The sequence below is a fragment of the Callospermophilus lateralis genome, chromosome 7 (assembly GCF_048772815.1).
Source record: "Callospermophilus lateralis isolate mCalLat2 chromosome 7, mCalLat2.hap1, whole genome shotgun sequence".
Taxonomy (NCBI): domain Eukaryota; kingdom Metazoa; phylum Chordata; class Mammalia; order Rodentia; family Sciuridae; genus Callospermophilus; species Callospermophilus lateralis.
Window position 1 is genome coordinate 124,199,154 of NC_135311.1, and position 19,669 is coordinate 124,218,822.

General features: G+C 44.6%; 1 protein-coding gene across 2 annotated transcripts; it reads left to right on the forward strand.

The window, feature by feature from the left end:
- Positions 1-362: 362 nt before the first annotated feature.
- Ptafr (platelet activating factor receptor) lies at positions 363-18,950 on the forward strand. 2 transcript variants are annotated; one of them, XM_076863125.2, is made up of 3 exons: positions 363-441; positions 13,705-13,782; positions 15,567-18,950. In XM_076863125.2, the coding sequence occupies exon 3, from the start codon at positions 15,613-15,615 to the stop codon at positions 16,639-16,641; it is 1,029 nt and encodes a 342-aa protein (XP_076719240.1). In that variant the 5' UTR covers positions 363-441; positions 13,705-13,782; positions 15,567-15,612; the 3' UTR covers positions 16,642-18,950. The 2 variants fall into 2 exon arrangements, with proteins under 2 accessions (XP_076719240.1, XP_076719239.1); XM_076863124.2 differs by lacking the exon at positions 13,705-13,782 and having other exon boundaries at positions 366-441.
- Positions 18,951-19,669: the final 719 nt, after the last annotated feature.

The following is a 19,669-nucleotide window of genomic DNA, read 5'->3' on the forward strand; positions in this document are numbered from 1 at the left end:
CCTCCATCTCTTCCTCGGCCCTCTCCTTTCCTTCCTGACTTCCTCCCACCCTCCCGGCTGGCTAAGTGTTTTTTGGTCTCTTCTCCTTTTTCCTCTTTCTCACTCTTCCGTCTCTCCTGAGCACACCCCCTCATACTTTTCTTGCTTCTCTCTCTTTGGCCTTGCCTCTCTGGTCCTGCAGAGCTGCCCACACTCTACCCCGCCCCTAGCTCCTCAAGAAGCTCTGCCCAATGCCCAGGGCCTTGGTGGGTCAGCTTGGAGGTTCCTGTGGCATCTGTCGAAGAGGCCCTAGGGTCACTGCATTTCCTCCTGGGGGTGACTTGGCAGTGATATGTTCTTTTTCCTCACTTCTGCAATTGCCAGAAGACGGCATAGAGGCTGGAACTAGGGCCCAGACCCAGAGAGACAGGCTCCTCGGCTTAACGACTGGCCCTGTGACAGGTAAGGGGGGGGGTCCCAGTCCGGCTGGGAAAGGGGAAAGTTTATGAAAATGTCCTCAGGAGGCCAAGATTGTGCCCACTGGCTGCAAATGGTGGTTCTGTTTTTACTTTTCTTTCTTTCTTCTTCTTTTTTTTTTTTGTACTAGGAATTGAACCCAGGACACTTAACTACTGAGCTACAGTCCCAGTCCTTTTTATTTTTTACTCTAAGATTTTTCCATTAGGGTCTTGCTAAATTGTCCAGGCTGGCCTTTAACTTGCAATCCTCCTGCCTCAACCTCCTGAGTCGATGGGATCACAGGCATGTGCCACCGTGCCTACTGTTTCTGTTTTTAAGGGACTACTCCGGCATCTTTCTTAGGCCTAGAAAGAACATCTTGTGACCAAACATTTTCAGGGAGCCCAGCACACTTCTTTTGTATTCTGAGACCAAGGCAGAGCTGAGGTGACCTCAGAGGACTCACTAGGAGGTGATGATGGTGATGAGAAGGGGCTACTTGGATTTAGGAAGCCGAATGCTATCTGCTTTACTAGCTGTGTGTTTTTTGGTCAAGTCATACCCACTCTCTGTTCAGTTTCCCAAATTGTTAAATGAGGCTAATGCCATCTCCCTGGTGGGATTGTCAAGAGAGGAGGAAGGGTCTTGTACAGGGCTGGGTACTTAGGGACTCACAAAATGCTGGGTTTCCCTGGAGGATGATGAAGATAACCAGCATATTGGTATGAAGGACCAGGCCCGCCACCAGTTTTGCCATCATATTTCAGTTGCTAGTGACAAAGCTCAGGCTGGCACCTCCTTTCTTTCATTGTCAGAAAGTCCAATTATGGGGCCAGTGATCAGAGCTTACTACCTGGAATGAAGGGAAGATTGAGGGAACAGCAGGCTCTCTCTTAAACACCAGGCGGTTTTCATGACCTCTAACTAAATGCCCAGCTGTGTCCCAGGTGCTTAAAACCTGGCATGGGGTAGGTTGGTTTCTGCCAGGAAAGCTAAAGAAAGAGACATTTGTCTTTCTTTGCCTGCCGACAACCTGGCCAGAAAGGGAAGTCGCCTCTGGAGGTGACTGGCTGTGGTCCTCTGGTGGGTACCCAGAGTTTTGATTGCTGACAAGCTGGGTCCTTGGATAATTCAAGAGCCTCTTTCCTTTTTTGTAGATTGGGGATTAAAATACTGATCTTTTGGGTTTGTGGAGAGGACGATGTAAGAAGCTGGGTAGGAAGTGTTTTGTTAATTGTAAAATGATATACTAATGTGAGCCAACATTAGTATATTAGCCAACATGCATTGCTAATAAGGACACTGTAATTCTTACTGTAAATGCCTTAGGATAAGGAAATGCCTTAGGAATTCGTTTTCTCCTTGCCCTTAGTAGAGTTTGGCATGTAGTAAGAACATACCAATAACACTCATTGAACACCTGATGATAAAGTGGTATGCTGTAGTTTGTAGAGAATGAGCAGTGAGCCACAAGCCCCGATCCAACCCTGACACTGAGGTCACTTTGGGCAACCCCTAGTTTCTCCATCTGATCAATGAAGGTTTGGGTAAGAGATCCTTAGTCCATGGTGTTAATGATAAAACGTGCCTCCAGAACTGGGTTTCTTCTTGATTGGTGTTGGGGTAGAAAAGGGATATGATGCGAGACTGAGATCCTGTGTTTGTCCTTTTACGGGGACCAGGGACTTCCCTCTCCTCACCCCAGGCCTGTGAACAAGATTTTGTTAAAGAGGAGAGCTTTTTCTTTTCTTTTTTTTTTTTTTTTTTGATGCCCCCCCACCCTTTCCATACTGGGCACCCTAGTGGGTGGAGGCTCTGGCCCAGGAGGGCAACAACTGAGCCACAGCCTGGGAGCTCTCCTAATGGGTCCTGGGAGCTGTGTTGGGAGCGAAGCACTTCCCAAAGACAAATGCTGGGCTCCTAGCACAGCCACCTCCCTGAACAGCCACTCTTGGGTTCCCCAGCAGCATGACAAGAGTAAAAGAAGCCTCTGGTGTCTTTTTCTGTGTGCATGGGTATCTGGTTGTGAGGGCCAGATAGGGAGTTGGGTCTGGTTTTTGTCCATGGTGCGTGAAGTGGTGCCTACAGGTGGGACTGGTATTGCTCTGACAGTTCCCAGAAGCAGGATTGCCAACAAAGCCAGCTGAAAGGGTGGTATGTCTGTGTGTCTTCAGTCAAGGGGGAATATGGAGCCAGACACGTGTGTGTGTGTGTGTGTGTGTGTGTGTGTGTGTGTGTGTGTGTCTGTGTGTCTGTGTATGGGGGAAGGGGAGAGAGAGAGACAGAGAGAAAAAGAATGAATACATGAGAAGCTGTTCTTCCCCTCCCTCTTAGTTTTCAAAAGGGGGATCCTTAGGGCCCAGGTTTGAAGCTGAGCTCAGATGGCTGATGACAGAAATGTGCAGTGCCCTTTCTGATTTAAAAAGTCTATTTCAATTTTCTAAGTGCTTTACTGTTTACCAAACTTTCTGTCACCCCACCCCCCGATAATCTTACTTCCTTTTACAGCAATGTGTCAAGGTAGTCAGGGAACCCCATTTTGCAGATAAAAGTCCCAAGGCTCAGAGCTGGCAAGAGACTTACTTGAGGTTGTATATGACACTGTTGAGACCAGAGAACCAAACCCTCAATTCCAATTGCGGTGCTTTCTCTCCAACCACCCCTGGCTTCTTCCAAAAGAGACATAACTAGCTTGGTATATAGCTGATTTGCTTATTAATACATGTTTCTGAGAACAGTAGGTAAGAGAGTGCCCGGCTGTTAAGCAAATTGCTTCATTTGGCTGTCACAACTACCCTGTGAAGGTTTTTTTGTCATCATTTTGTAGATGAAGAAAGTTGGGAGAGCCTCAACCAGGAAAGAAGAGAGCTGAGAGCAGACTCTTCAGGGACAGTGATCGTACTCCATGTCCTCCCCTGGGCTAGGCCCTGGACTGGCCCTGAGGGCACCAGCAAAACCCAGGACTTCCAGGCTGGGAAGAAGTGCTTGCAATTTCTGGTATAACAAAAGCCACTACCCTGTGCTTGGGAGGCCCAGGGATGGAGGCATCTCCTCACTCCCTCTTCCCTGCCCAGGTTATTCCAGGAAGCAAGGTGAGGGAGAGTGACTCACAGACAGGTGCCACCTGGGTATCTGGAGCAGGAGAGAACCTGGTTAGGCTCTAGGTCCCCCAATTCTATGGGGATTTCCTAGACCAGTTGAGTGGAGGCTGAGTCACATCAGTGTAATATGCATACCTGGTGTCAAGGTGGGGTCTCCAGGGAGGAGAATTGGAAATGGTCTTCTGTTGCCTTTCATTTCTTTTCATAATGTTCTGTATATTTCAGTGTATAAGGCTTCAGTCCTTGACTAAGCCTATTCCTGAGTATTTAATTTTATTTTTGCAGCACGGGAGATTGAACCCAGGGTGCTCTACCACTGAGCTACATCCGAGCCTTTTTATCTTCTATTTTGAGACAGGATCTGACTAAGTTGGGGAAACTGGCCTTGAACTTGCCATCCTCCTGCCTCAGTCTCATTATAGGCATGCACCACTGGGCCTTGCTCTTTTTTTTTTTTTAAAGGAATTGAACCCAAAGGGGCTCAAACCACTGAGCAACATCCCCAGCCCAATCCCCCCCCCACCTTTTTTTTTTTTTTAAAAAAAAAGACAGGATTTCGCTAAATTGCTTAGGGTCTTCCTAAATGGCTAAGGCTGGCTTTGAGTTTATGATCCTCCTGCCTCAACTTCTCAAGTTGCTGGGATTACAGGCATGTGCCATAACACCCAGCTTGGCTTATTTTTAATACTATTGTAAATGGAATTTTATTTTTAAACTAATTCTTTCTTTTTTTGGGGGGTGGTAGTGCTGGGGATCCTGGGGATCCAACCCAAGGCCTCGTGCATGTGAAGCAAGTGCTCTACCATTGAGATACATCCCCAGCCCCTAATTCTCCTTTTTTAAAGGTCCATTTTCAAATCTTCATTTTGCCAATGAGGAAATGGAGACTCAGGGTCACAGAATGAGTTTACTGTTTGAAGAAGAATTTGATCCCAGCTCTGATGCAAGGCAAGAGTCAGGTGGATACAGAGCAGAGCCTGTCTTCCTTTTGCCTTTTTCCCTTTCTGACTTCAGGTTATAAAGGTAAAATCAAGGTCCCAGATAAAAGGCATCTCTTTCTGGGGCTTTACAGCGTCTGGAACTTCTATTCTTGGGCCACAGGACAAGCCTATAAGTGAAGGAGTTGGCCAAAAAACTGTTGGCTTCTAGCAGGGGCCACACCTTGGCCTATGAGAGTCAAGATGGTCTTTGGAGTTCAAAATACCTAGGTGTGGTGGCACACCCCTGTAATCCTAGCTACTTGGGAAGCTGAGGCAGGAGGATCACAAGTTCAAGGCCAGCCTCAACAATTTAGTGAGGCTGTCCCAAAATAAAAAATAAAAAAGACTGGGGATGTAGCTCAGTGGTAGAGTGCTTGCATAGTATGCACAAGACCCTGGGCTCCATCCCCAGTACCAACACTAAAAAATAAAATAAAATAAAATAAAAAAGATGTCCAGTCCGTCACTCTCTGTGACTATGCAAAAGTCTATTTTTTTCTCTAACCTCACTTTTTTCCCCCTGGAAAAATAGGCATTTTATTTGGAAAAAAATGGATGTTGGGGCTGGGGATGTGGCTCAAGTGGTGGCGCGCTCGCCTGGCATGCGTGCGGCCCGGGTTCGATCCTCAGCACCACATACAAACAAAGATGTTGTGCCTGCCGAAAAACTAAAAAAAAATAAATATTAAAAAATTCTCTCTCTCTCTCTCTCTCTCTCTCTCTCTCTCTCTCTCTCTCCACTCTCTCTAAAAAAAAATGGATGTAAAACCATCTTGCAAAGCTGATTTGAGCTGGAAATATGATTATGAGTAAGAAATGTCTACATTTCCCTGGTAGATGGTATTCAGTGCCTTGAGTTTAGGTGGGTGACTCAGGTTCCTCTTCAACCACATACTCCCTACAGAGCAAGAGGTTCTTGAACACAAGTGGGTGTGCCCATAGGGATCCTGTATGTGTCCCCCAGCCCCAGCTTCTAGCTCAAACTCAACTGGTGAATGCACTCTCAGGCCTGCAGGGCTGTAAGGAGTTGCTGATATAAGGAATGTAGATGAATTTGGATATATCTGTCTTATAGCTTATAAATATTTAGACATTTCTCTTCTTGACCTCAACTGTCCCCAATGTTAGGGGCTGGCCTGAATGGTGAATCCAACTTCCAGACTCACAGTCTACACTGTGGAATTAACCAGCACATATTTTCTTCTGCCAGTTCCTGATGGTCTCTCATGTCTGACCGTCTATCAGTGAATGGGAGCCCCTTCTCCAGGTTCATAGGAGCTGGGAATGTTTCCATTGGAGATGGAGGCTGAACGCTGTGCAGGGCAGAAGGTGGGAGATCCGGATGACAGAATTAGAATTCTTCTGTCTCTATGAATATTTATGGCCTCCCTGTCCCACCCCCAGCTGAGGACAGGGCTTGGGCCAGCTGCCCAGTTTTGATCCATCAGGGAACTGTGCCCATGTGTTAAATTGAGTGGTCTGAGCCACCTCTCCCTCCAAATGCTTGTCTTCTTCCTGAGCTTTTGAAAGCTTTGTTGGCATTAGGTGGAGGCTCCATCTGGAGCTTGTGGGAGAGCCAGTATGTGGGTCAGAGTTCCTGGGTCAGTGGTTAACCAAAGACTCCCCTGGCTCCAAGCTGTTGGGCCAATGAGGAGAGGAAGACCTGGGGCCCAGGTACTGTTCTAGTCACTTTGCATTCATCTTTGGAATCATTTTTATGTTGGTTGGATTTTTTTTTTTTTTTTGGGTGGGGAGTAACCAGGGATTGAACTCAGGGGCACTCAACCACTGAGCCACATCCCCAGCCCTATTTTGTATTTTATTTAGAGACAGGGTTTCACTGAGTTACTTAGTACCTCACCATTGCTGAGGTTGGCTTTGAATTTGTGATCCCCCTGCCTCAACCTCCTGAGCTACTAGGAATACAGGTGTGAGCCACTGCTCCTGGAGGTTGGTTGTTTTTTGTGGTACTGGGGATTGAACTCAGGGCCTCACACATATGGAACCATTTAACGAATTATAAGACTTTTACCAATGAAAAGATGGAGTTCACTTGCCTGGGATTCCCATAGCAAGTAAATGGTGATCCAGGAAGAAACCCTGGTCTTTCTGCCTCCAGAGCTTTGTTCTTCCCATCCCACCCACCCACCATGTACCTCCCCTAGAGGGACTGTGTCAGGATCCCTGGAATAGTTGTTGGAGGCTTAGTCTTTCCCTCCCTCCCTTCCTTCCTTCCTTCCTTCCTCCTTCTTTCCCTAGTGCCTGACACTGGGGATAAGGGGATGAAAAAGATTAGTCCCTTCTCTCAATAAGTTTCCATTTTGGTGAGGAAATAGTCGCAGAAGTCAATGTTTAAAATGTATTGTGTCAGGGGCTGTGCTGAACAGTGTGCCCAGTGCCAGTGTCCTAGACAAGGAGGCAACTCCATTTTGCCTGTGGCAATCAGGGAAGGCATCCCAGAGGAAGCACTCTTGGCTTGTTTGTTTGCAGGACTGGAGATCAAACCCAGGGCATGTGCAAGTGAGGCAAACATTCTCCTGAGCTACATCCCCAGCCCTTTTATTTTTTTTATTTTTGAGGCAGAATCTTACTAATTTGCTGAGGGTCCGGCTAAAGTGGCTAACCTTGAACTTGTGATCCTCCTGCCTCAGTCTCCCAAGTCCCTGGGATTATAACATGTGCCACCTCATCTGGTAGAAACACTCTAGATTAGGTCAGAGAGGGTAAGATTTTTCTAGGTAGAGCAATAGGCAAAGGGCGTTCTCAGTGAGGGTACAGCTTGTACAAAGGCATAAAACAGGAGGATTTTTTAGGGAAGCAGCAAAGAAGTTCAGCACAGCTAGGGTAGAGTATGAGTAGTACAGAATTGTGGGAGATGAGATGGGAGAGAAGCTTGGACTTATTCTGGGCAATGGGGGAGCCATGGACAGTGTTAGATCAAACAAGTCTCTAGCTGGTCTGTGTTGAGCAAGTTATCTCTCAGACTTTGGTGTGTATATGAATCACCTGGGAATCTTGTTAAAATACAGATTCTGAAACAGCAGATCTGGGTGGGGCATGAGTTCTGCATTTCTAACATGCTGTTGCTGGTCCAAGGACCATTATTTAGGTAAAAAAGTGGTAGAGGGCTCGCTCTACCCACTCAGGCAGCTGCTCTGGGAGTACAGGTAATCCTGTGGGTTGCTGGGTATTTGCTCAGTGGACAAATATTTCCCAAACTCCTACTCTGGCAAAGCTCTTATTGAGTGCTGGGGATGGAGAGAGGAATTGGAAATGCCACTCTCTGGTTCATGCCACCACAATCTCTTACCTCCAAAACAGTCTGTCTCTCTGTTTTCCACTCTTGCCTCCTGCCCTCTATTCTCTGCCCAGCAACTAATGCCAGGCAAATGGTGTGACTTCTCTGCTTAATAACACTCCAGAAACTCTGAGATGATCACAGGACAAGATGCAAACTGGGCCTAGGCCTGTTGCCTTCTGATCACATTTCAGTGTTCCCATTTCTCACTGCTTTAGGGCTACACTAACCTTTTAGTTCCTTAAACATGACAAACTCATCCTTCCCTCAGAATGTGATGGACTTATTCCCACCCAGGCCCTTGGCACATCCTTTCTCCTGGAATATCCTTCTTCCAGATTGCCCTCTGACTTATTCCTTCTCACTTTTAAAATTTCAGCCCAGGGAAAGTACAGGCTTTGCAGATCCTTAAAGCATATAAAATTTGTGGGGGAACTCTATGAAGAAAAGATATCAAATACGTTATTATATATAGGACTGAGGAGGGGTCCTGGAAACTTAAGGGCCACAGACCTCATGGTAAATCTATCTCTGGTTTCTTTCATGTTACTTCTCTGAGAAGCCTTTCCTGACCACTCTATTTAAAGCAGCTCTCTGCCTGGTGTGGTAGTGCACATCTGTTATGCCAGCTACACAAGAGGCTGAGGCAGGAGGATGGCAAGTTTGAGACCAACCTGAGCAACGTAGGGAGACTCTATCTCAAAAAGGGTTGGGGTTGTAGCTCAGTGGTAGAGCACTCCTGAAAGCAGCCCTCTTCCCAATCTTCATCATGTCACCATTTAAAAATTTTTTTCTTTATTGAATTCATTACAATTTGAAATTATTTCTTTATCTCTCTACCTTTTAAAAGTTATTAATTTATTTATTTATTATTTTAGTACTAGGGATGGCAACAAGGACCTCCCACATGCTAGGCAAATGCTCTACCACTGAACCACACCCTCAGCTCTTTTTACATGTTTTTAGTTTACTCCCCCAAGTAGAGAATAAACTCCTGAGAACAGAAACCTCATCTATTTCATTCCTGCAGTATTCCCAGAGTAGTGCCCTCACCCGCAGGATGTCAATAACTGTGAGGTGAATGAACGAACTTGGTCTCTGCTTCTGGAAGGCAGAGAGGACACATGCAGGCAATTTCAATAAGATTAAAAAGCCATGAGTGAAGGAAACCCAAAGGCCTGGGGGTGGGGACATGGATGTAGGAGGCAGGGAGAATGAGGGAAAATGATCTGGAGGAATTGAGGTTTGAACAATCTTAGGCTGTTCCATAGTCAGCCAGGCAAAGAGAAGGAGGGAGGGATGTTCTAGGCAGAGAAATAGCAAAAATAAAAGCACACAGGTGTGAGCCCCAACCCCAGAGGAGACACACTGGTTACATTTTGGATGACTTCAAAGTTCTATTGATCAACAAGGTGCAACTAGGCACTAAGGGAGGAGAGACCAAGGGAGAAGGAGTCACATGGGGCCCAGGAACCTGGGATTGAACGGAGGGCAGCAGAAATGGGATGAGCCAGGGTGATGGGTCCTGTGGGCACCAAGGGCAATAGCTTTGGGAAAGCCAGGGTTCTACCAAGGACCCCCACACTGATTCTGGCCCTGTAATTGGAAGGAAGAAGCCCATCTCTCCTGGGCCTCCTGTGGGGGCCATGTGGACTCGGGAGGCTCCACAGTGAGACAAACCCGAGTGTCCACTCTTCAAGGTGGGGTTTCTGGGAAGCCGATTTTGAGCTGAAGGTTGGCATATAGGCCCATATTTCCTGGAGTAGGCAAATACAAGGTTGTATACAATTTTATCAATGAATGCTTCAGTATGTGAATCAAATACATAAGGAGTTAAAAAATAATTATAACCTCACTATCATATCTAACATAATTAACATAAATATTTTTGGGGGTGGTGCTGGGAATTGAACCCAGGATCTCACTCAGGTTAGCCACATCTCAGCCCTGGTGCTAATTTCTTTTCTTTTTCTTTTTCTGGCAGTACTGAGGATGAACCCAAGGGTACTGTACCACCGAACTATATCTCCATCCCCTTTAATAATTTCATTTTAAGACAGGGTCTTGTTAAATTACTGAGGCTGGTCTTGAACTGGTGATCCTCCTGCCTTAGCCTTCTGAGTTGCTGGGATTGCAGGTGTGCACCACAATACCCAGCTAATATCTTAATTCTAATATTTATTTAGTTTGTTCTTTAGTTTCCCAATTGTCTAAAAAACAGGGTTTTTTTTTTCAATTGATTTATTTGAATCAGGATCCAAACAAGGTCCATACCCAGCATTTGGTTACTCAACTGAACTTCATAAACGAGAATTTGACATTCCCCTTGTTCTCTTCTCACTCCTCAGCTCAGCCTTAGAAGCTGCTCTCTGATCACACAAGATGGATTTCTATATTGCCACATTCAGTGTTTGGTGTTTTTTTTGTTGTTGTTGTTTGTTTGTTTATTGGTCTCCCTGTGGCTTTCCACATTGTTGACCACTTGATCTTATGCTTTTGAAAATTTCTTTCCTTAGATCTCTGGCATGGCAGATCTGGTTCTCTTCCAACCTCTCCAACCTACCTCTGCTGTCTCCATAGGTTTCTCTGCCTTTTATTCCTTTGATGTTCGGCTCTTAGGAGTTTAAACTTGATCTTCCTAAATGTTTCAGAGGCACCCCAAATGTGATGTCTCTAAATGAATGCATTCTCCTCACCCCTCTATGCTATTCCTTCTCAGTATCATCTCCATGGAGACAGACCACCAGAGCCCCAGTCATCTGGCTCAGAAACCTAGCAGTTCTCCTTGATTACTCCCTTTCTCTCAATCAATATCCTATTTGTCACCATGTCTTTCCATCAAATTTCCCAAATAAATCTCACAACTATCCATTTCTATCTATTCAGTCTGCCAGAACCAGGCCTCTAGCTCTTCAGATAATTGTGGCTGTCTATGTGTTGTCTCTCTGCCCCTCATCTGCAGCCCTTAAAGTTTATTCTTTATATAGCTGAGATGTCAAAGCCATTTTCCCCAAACTCAGGTCCAGCCTTTTCTCTTCCTTACTTAGAATCCTTCAGTGACTCCACATTTTCTACAGATAGAGTACAGATGGCCCTTGGTTTACGCTGGCTCAATTTAAGATTTTTTCAGCTTTGCAATGGTGCAAAATTGATGTGTATTCAGTAGAAAACATACTTCAGATTTTGAATTTAAGTGAAGACAGGATCACAATTAATGCCAGGGAAAAGGGAGAATCAATAATACTGTCTCATGATGGGCAATGGCAGTGAACCACAGCTCCCTGGAAGTCGTGTGATCACAAGGGGGAAATCACCAAGACTCTATAGTGTACTTGTTGCTAAGTTAAGTTAGATGTAGTAAATCAATATTCATTTATGCCATTTTCAACTTATGGTGAGTTTATTGGGATATGATCCCCTTGTAGGTGGAGGAACCTCTGTATTTACTACTTAGCCTGACATTCAAGACCCTGATTGACCAGTGTTTACTTTTATAGCCCTTTATCTCTTTACCTCCCTCAGATTTTATGTTTTCACCAAACTGAAGGTCTCAAGTTCCTCAGAACAAGGTACATCTTCTGTTCTTGTGGAACTATGCACACGCTGTCCCCTCTATCTGGGATTCTTTTCCCTTCATGAGGCCAGCTCTCCTGCTCCCCTCATCCCAGGTCATTCCTCACCCTTAAGATTGCTCTGGGCACCACTTCTGTGAATTCCCACTACACCTGCCACCTCCATCATCAGAGCACTTATCACTGAATCTATCTATCTCTGAATCTCTCTCTTGCAAAATGGTGTGTGAGTCACGCAAGGGCAGGGGACAAGGATTATTTTCTGAGGCCTCAGTACCCTGCTCAGGTCCTGGAGCCCCAAGTGCTTGTCTAACAAATCCAAGAATGGGTGACTGGGCAGGTGAATTGGGCTAATCAGTGTGTACTCCATGTTCACATGGTGGTATTAAAAATTTTTAAAAAAAATCAAAATTAATGCAAAAAAATTCATGATGAACAAAATATCAAAAATTTAAGTGAAGACAGGATTGGGAGATTGCCAGGGAAAAGGGAGAATCAGTAATACTCCTTTTGATTTTTAAAAATATTGCATTAAAGTATTATTTCCCAGATAGGCACAATGGTGCATACCTATAATCTCAGCTACTCAGGAGGCTGAGGCAGGAAGATCACAAGTTCAAGGCTAGCCTGGGTAATTTAGTGAGCTCCTGTCTCAAAATAAAAAGGGTTGGGAAAAATAAAATAAAGTGGAGTAAAATAAAATAAAATAAAAAGGGTTGGGGATGTAGCTCAGTGGTAGAGTGCCCAGCACTAAAAAAAAAAACCAAACAAACATTTTTTTTCCTCTTGATTACTGAAGTTTTAGTGCTCTGCTTTACACTTTGTACCCAGTAAGTGCTTTACTTGCCTTACCCTCACCCTGGCCCTGAGGCGTGGGCAGGCCTGGCACAGTGGGCAAGACACATGATGTCCTAAAAATATTTCCAAAAATAGTTGCCCTCACCCTATTGAGCCAGAGCCCAAAGAAGAAGGAAAACCCAAAGAAGAAGAACCCAAAGAAGAGGAAGGCACTTCCTGTGTGGGTTGGGGGAAAGGGACATGACTTCTCCAAAGAACTAGAGTAAGCGCCTTGCCCTGTAGGCTGCCCTCACCCTGAGGTCTCTCAGAGCTGACCATCTTGTCGTAGACAGAGTCCTGCACAGTATGAGAGTCCCAGGTGAGGGCTTAAAGGAAAGGGGAGCTGAGACTGTGGAGCAGCACTATTCAAATCTCTTAGCAATCTTTTTTTTGGGGGGTACCAGGGACTCAGAGGCACTCAACCACTGAGCACATCCCAGCCCTATTTTGTATTTTATTTAGAGACAGGGTCTCATTGAGTTGCTTAGCGCCTCACTGTTGCTGAGGCTGGCTTTGAATTTTTGATTTTCCTGCCTCAGCTTCTTGAGCCACAGGGATTACAGGCAAGCACCACCTCGCCTGGCTCTCTCAGGAGTCTTTTCTATCCTTAAAAATTATTAAGGGCACACTGGGAATGCAGCTCAGTGGTAGAACACTCGCCTAGCTTGGGTCAGACCTGGATTCAATACCCAGTAAGACAGGTAGACATGCATGCACACACATACCCACACCCGTGCACACGACATGAAAAAAAAATTATTGAGAGCCCCCAGAAAGTTTTGGTTTATATAGAGTATATTCATCAATATTTACCATATTCAAAATGAAAGCTAAGACATTCTAAACATTTTCATTTTTAAATTTAGAAACCTATTATGGGGCTGGGATTTTGGCTCCACGGTAGAGAGCTCGCCTAGTACTTGTGAGGCCCTGGGTTTGACCCTCAGCACCACATATATTTATTTTTTTTCTTTTTTGTGGTGCTGGGGATTGAACCCAGGGCCTTGTGCATGCAAGGCAATCACTCTACCAACTGAGCTATATCCCCAGCCTCTCAGCACCACATATAAATAAATAAAATAAAGGTATTGTGTCCACTACAATTAAAAAATATTTTTAAAAAATTAAAAATCCATTAATAAATTCCTTCCATATTAACATAACTTTTTTTGGAAAAATAACTAGATTTTCTAAAACATAAACAATTTAAGGAGAGGAATGGCATTGATTTATATTTTTTATAAACCTCTTTAGAATCGGGCTTAACAGAAGACAGCTGGATCCTCATATCTGCTTCTACATTCTGTCTGTTGAGATGTGTTGTTTGGGTTGAAGTACGTGAAGAAATCTGCCCTCATATAACTGTGCACTGTGCACTTCTTTTCTCCTGTCCCTGTACTAGAGATTTAATCCAGGGACAATTTACCCGCTGAGCTATATCCCCAGCCACTTTTAAGTTTAATTTAATTTTTCTTTAGCAGGATCTTGCTAAGTTGATGAGGCTGGTCTTGAATTTGTGATCTTCCTGCCAGTCTACCAAATCACTAGGTTTATAGGTGAGTGTCACTACTGCACCTGGCACAAATGGTAATTTCTTAAAGATTAGTTACAATGTAGGATGTGAATCATATTCATGAACTTTTATTTATTTACATTTATTTTTTGTAGTAGGGATTGAATTCAGGGGGACTCTACCACTGAGCTATATCCCCATCCCCTTTTTATTTTTTATTTTTTGAGACTGGTTTCTCTAAATTGCCCAAGCTGGCCTCAAACTTGCAATTCTCCTGTTTCAGCCTCGGGAGCCACTGGGATTACAGGTGTGCACAATTGTGCCCAGCTGTAACCTTTTTGTAACCCTTTACACTATAGTATATTGGTTTATCTTGCCACTTGAATGGATCTTTAATCCACACATAATTTTATTCAGAAAATATTGGCTCAGTGATTTACGCAGGTCTTCTAATGTCAGCCTTTCATTATATAATATAAAATTTGCATTTGTTAATATTTCCAGCAATCTTGGAAAATTCTTTTTATTTTAATTTTTGGTGCTGGGTATTGAACCCATGGGCTCATGTAATTCATGGGCTTGTGCTCTACCATTGAATTATACCCCAGGTAGAAAATTCTTTAAGTATTAGAAAGCTGTGAAGCTCAAGCTGGTAGATACAAAAAATTCCTATTGTCCCTTGAACACTCAAATTTCATCATTGACAACTAATCCTACCATTTGAGATGACAGGCTTCCTTCATTTATATGTGAGAAAATGTCTGCCAATTCCCCACATTTGAAAAACCATAGTTTGTCAGTCATTTGGAAGGGCGACCCATGAAGAACGTTCAGTTCACAGCTCAATCAGAGAAGTACTGTTTGCTGACCATCATTTTGTTTCCATTTGCTATAGAGGTCTTTCATGTGTGTTTCCCATTTTACACACAGAATATTAAAAATGTATACTAAAGTTGACCAAAATAAGAACTTTCCTCACTTTATGAAGGACACTTAATTAATCTATTTATTTATTTTGTGGTACTAGTGATCAAACCCAGGGCCTTGCAAAGGCTAGGCAAGGGTTCTGCTAATGAGCTACACTCACAGCCCTTTTTATTTTTCATTTTGAGATGGGGTCTTGCTAATTTTTCCAGGCTGGTTTTGAACTAGTCATCCTCCTGTCTCAGACTTGAAATTAGCTGGAATTACAGGCTGTGCCACCATGCCTGGCTATGAAGGATATTTTAAAGTCAAATTAACTTTTTATTTATTTTTTCAATTATTTTTACACTGCCAGTTCATGGCTGTGAAGAATACAATGACTCCTAGTACAGTTTGGTCTCACTTCCTTGCTTTGTGCTAAGGAGCCATCAGTTTTGCTTACCATTGCTTTTGCACCATTAGTATAAATGTCAACACAGTGGAAAGGAAAATAATGCCTTGGTATTATTGTGAAAATAGTTTTCTCCTGCATTCTTATCCTCCATCCCTAATTCTATGACCTGCCCTTTGAGAAATATCATCCTGGATCTTCGAGATCAGATGGCAAAACTATCTTGAGGAAAGGAAAAGATCCCAATTTTGCTGCTGAGGAAGCAACATAAAATGTGCCCTCTGCCAAGCATGGTGGCATACATCCATAGTGCTATATACTTGGGAGGTCTCAAAATTTTAATTTCAAATTCTATCTATAGAAAAATATTCATATTTTATCAGAAAAAATTAATTGTTTCAAAATTAAATTTCAAAATTGTTTCAAACCACAGCAGGGAGTCTTGGAGTTGATGAAATAGGATAGACTTTTCTTGGTTCTTTATTAACCAGTACCTTTGTATGGTCTTTCAGGCACACCCGGGACCCTATGATCAGCTGACCCTTTCAGCCTACAGCAATGGAGCCAAATGGCTCCTCCCGTGTGGATTCCGAGTTTCGATACATTCTCTTCCCAATTATTTACAGCATCATCTTTGTGGTGGGAGTCATTGCCAATGGCTATGTGCTATGGGTCTTTGCCCACTTGTATCCTTCCAAGAAACTAAATGAGATAAAGATCTTCATGTTAAACCTCACTGTGGCTGACCTGCTCTTCCTGATCACCCTGCCACTGTGGATCATCTATTACTACAACCAGGGCAACTGGATTCTACCCAAATTTCTGTGCAATGTGGCTGGCTGCCTCTTCTTCATCAACACCTACTGCTCCGTGGCCTTCCTTGGAGTCATCACTTATAACCGCTTCCAGGCAGTCACACGGCCCATCAGGACTGCTCAGGCCACCACCCGCAAACGTGGCATCTATTTGTCCCTGGTTATTTGGGTGTTCATTGTGGCCGCTGCATCTTACTTCCTTATCTTGGACTCCACCAACATAGTGACGGATAAGGTCGGCTCGGGCAACATCACCCGTTGCTTTGAGCATTACGAGAAGGGCAGTGTGCCGGTCCTTGTCATCCACATCTTCATCGTGTTCAGCTTCTTCCTGGTCTTCCTCATTATCCTCTTCTGCAACCTGGTCATTATCCGCACGCTCCTCCTGCAGCCGGTGCAGCAGAAGCACAATGCACAAGTGAAGCGCCGGGCGCTGTGGATGGTCTGCGCGGTCTTGGCGGTGTTCGTCATCTGCTTCGTGCCCCACCACGTGGTGCAGCTGCCCTGGACCCTAGCTGAGTTGGGCTACCAGGACAGCTACTTCCACCAGGCTATTAACGATGCACATCAGGTCACCCTCTGCCTCCTTAGCACCAACTGTGTCTTAGACCCTGTCATCTACTGCTTCCTCACCAAGAAGTTCCGCAAACACCTCACTGAAAAGTTTTACAATATGCGCAGCAGCCGGAAATGCTCCCGGGTCACCACTGACACAGGCACCGATGTGGTCATGCCAATCAACCAGATCCCTGTGGATTCTCTCAAAAATTAGCCCTTGCTTGTTGGGGTCAGGCCCCAAATCTTCTCTTTCATCCATATCCTGGATTGAGCTGGAGGAAGAAGGGATATTTGCTGTGGTCACCTACTCTCTGGCAGTGGTAACTCATTAAGCTTGGAGGCAACCTCACTCAGGCAGGGAGGAGAGCAGCAAGGGACTGCTGGAAAAGCCAGAGCTAGAATGAGCCCCTCATATGCTTTTGGGCACATACTATGCTAACTTTGGCTGATGAACTTATCCTGAGCCCCTAAGTCTGATGGGTCTAGGAGCCAGGTTCTGACTTTGGAGGTAGAGTCAGAGCCACCCAGTACTCCCCCCAGGGGCAACAGCCTAAAGCTCTGGGCAATGACTCCCAAGTGCTAAAGACGAAAGTGGGTTTTTGGGAAAGAGATTTGCTGAGTGGAAGAATCTTTGGGGCAGAGTTTGATGTAGGATGGTGCCATCCTCTTTCCACCCACAGGTAAAAGGCCTTTGTGACATTTCTCAGGGGAAGTGGCTCAGCAGGCTGTCCCAATGGCAACCAGAGAAGATAAAACATGAACAATAAAAAAAAAAACAGAATGGGTTTCCGGAGGCATATGTATCTCTCTGCAAAGGCTTTACCTCGGGCCTCACTCAGCTCTGAGTGAGGGGGAGAAAGATGGCAACCTCAGCAATCTTTCTGTCTTAGCAGCTCCTAGGCCTGGCCTTGAGTTCACAGCCAGCTTCAGCAAAAGTGAGATGCTAAGTAACTCAGTGAGACCCTGTCTCTAAATAAAACACAAAATAGGGCTGGGGATGTGGCTCGGTGTCAAGTGCCCCTGAGTTCAATCCCCAGTACGCGCCCCCCCGCCAGCCTCCCAAACAGCCCCTAATTAAAACAGTCACCTACACAAAATTTGGATTTGTCCAGGTCAGGGCACCTTGATGTCCAGAGGCTTCTATTTGAAACAGGCACTTAGGCTAGGAAGATCCAGAGGTTTCTGCATGAAAGGAGCCTGCTTGGTCTCTGGGAGGACCCTCCCAATCAAGTCTCCAGGAGGTGGAAGGGACGATTATAGTCCTAAGGTCTGGCAGGGGTCAGATTCTCTTGAGGATCTCTGGATACCTATTTATGATTTTTGGCAAGTATATTTAAAAGAAACTCAAATCTTACCCTGAGACAAGTACCTGTTGTGTGAGCCTGGTAGCCTTAGATTCAAGGGATTGAAGGAGGCTTCTCTGGATTTTTAGAGCCTTGTACTCCTTCTAAGAAATCTTCATTCTTTGAAGCCAGTGTTCCCATGAAGCTGGAACTCTTGTTTCTGCTTTGCTAGGCAAGCACTGGTTTGCTGATCTTGATAAATGTCTCCCATTTGGTCAGTAACCTGTTTTTGGGACAGTAGCTATGGGCTGGACCCTAGCTGATGGTAACCAGGTGGTTAGAGCAGCATATTTGAACTATGGTATTACATAGAACTACGGTATCACATATATGAACTATGGTATCACATATCACATAGACAGTTTTGGCTTTTCACTTCCTGCCAAGGGACCAGGAACTCACTTTTCTACCTCTTCATGTTGCTACCTGTGGAGTAAACCCTACCTCGTTGGGTTATGAGCAGTGAGTGTTAAGGCAGACACCCCTTGATCAGGGTGACTGCTTAAAACAGAGTCACCCCTTTTCTGAGAACTTGACCCCCTCAGTCTTCCAATTGGAGCTGAAAGGATGAGAGGTGGGCACTAGATTCAGGGATGCTGTTTCAGGCTTTGCAAGAAGACATGCAAACCTTGAAGCTGTGAATTTGTGTGTTCGTCTGTGGATGTAGGGGCTGGGGTAGCCACCGTGTGAGTGTAGTAGAGAAAATGGCTCTGCCCAAGAGAAGATGTGCAGAGAGAAACCACAGGAGCCTGAAGAGAAGAGGGGACAGCGCTTCCAGGGGCCTGCTGGTTATCCTCTGTACTCCTTCCTTTGTGTCCTATGAAATTCCCTTGTCAGGATACCTTTTCTTATCTTGCTTAATCTAATCTGAATAGGGTCTGTTACTTGCAACCAAAAAAGTCCCAAGTGAAGTAAGTGTTTATTGCTACTGCACAGTATTTCCTGAATGTCAGTCATTTGCATATCTTCTTGCGATGTTTGCAGTATGGCTGTATCACCTGGATGTTTACTTAATAAATATTTTCCTGCAGTCAATTTTTAGAACTTATGTTTATTGAAAAGAAAAAAAACTTAAAATTGAAAATGAAAACTAAATGCCACCAGCCACAAGTAGAAGGTAAATTTAAGCATGAAAGCATAACTAGGAAACATGTTTCTCTGTGTTCTCTCTGAAGTTACCACATATGCCCCAGTGACTTGTATAGCATACCTCAGGGAACCCTGCTGTCATGTGGATAGTGCCCAGGATCTGCATTTAGTAATTGCTCAATAAAAAACAACTGATATTCATAACATGGTAACTTATGATTACCCCATTGCTTCTCCCAGGATGTTGTCCAATACACAGGTGAGGATCTTATGTCCACCCTGGGGCCAGGGTCTTAGAAGGAGTATACAGTTGCCCCTCTATATCCATCAGTTCCACATCCTCAGATTTAACCAACTGCAGATTGAAAATATTTGGAAACAAAATTGCATCTGTACTGAACATGTACAGTAAAACAACTTTTTTGGGGGAAGAGATGGGTAATAGGGTTTGAACACCTCAACCACAGAGTCACATCCCCAGTCCTATTTTTTGTACTTTATTTAGAGAGAGGGTCTTCTCTGAAGTGTTTAGCACCTCATTTTTTTTCTTTTTAATTTATTTTTTAGTTTTCAGCAGACACAACATCTTTGTTTGTATGTGGTACTGAGGATCGAACCTGGGGCTCAGGCATGCCAGGCGAGCGCGCTACCTCTTGAGCCACATCCCCAGCCCCTTAGCGCCTAATTTTTTGCTGAGGCTGGCTTTGAAATCACAGTCCTCCTGTCTCAGCTTACCGAGCCAATGGGATTACAGGCGTGCACCACGGCGCCAGGCTAAAACAACTACTTAATATACCATTTACATTGGTA

What these genes read in the sequence shown, in the direction of transcription:
- Ptafr (XM_076863125.2), top strand. Translation starts at nt 15,613, where the DNA reads ATGGAGCCAAATGGCTCCTCCCGTGTGGATTCCGAGTTTCGATACATT.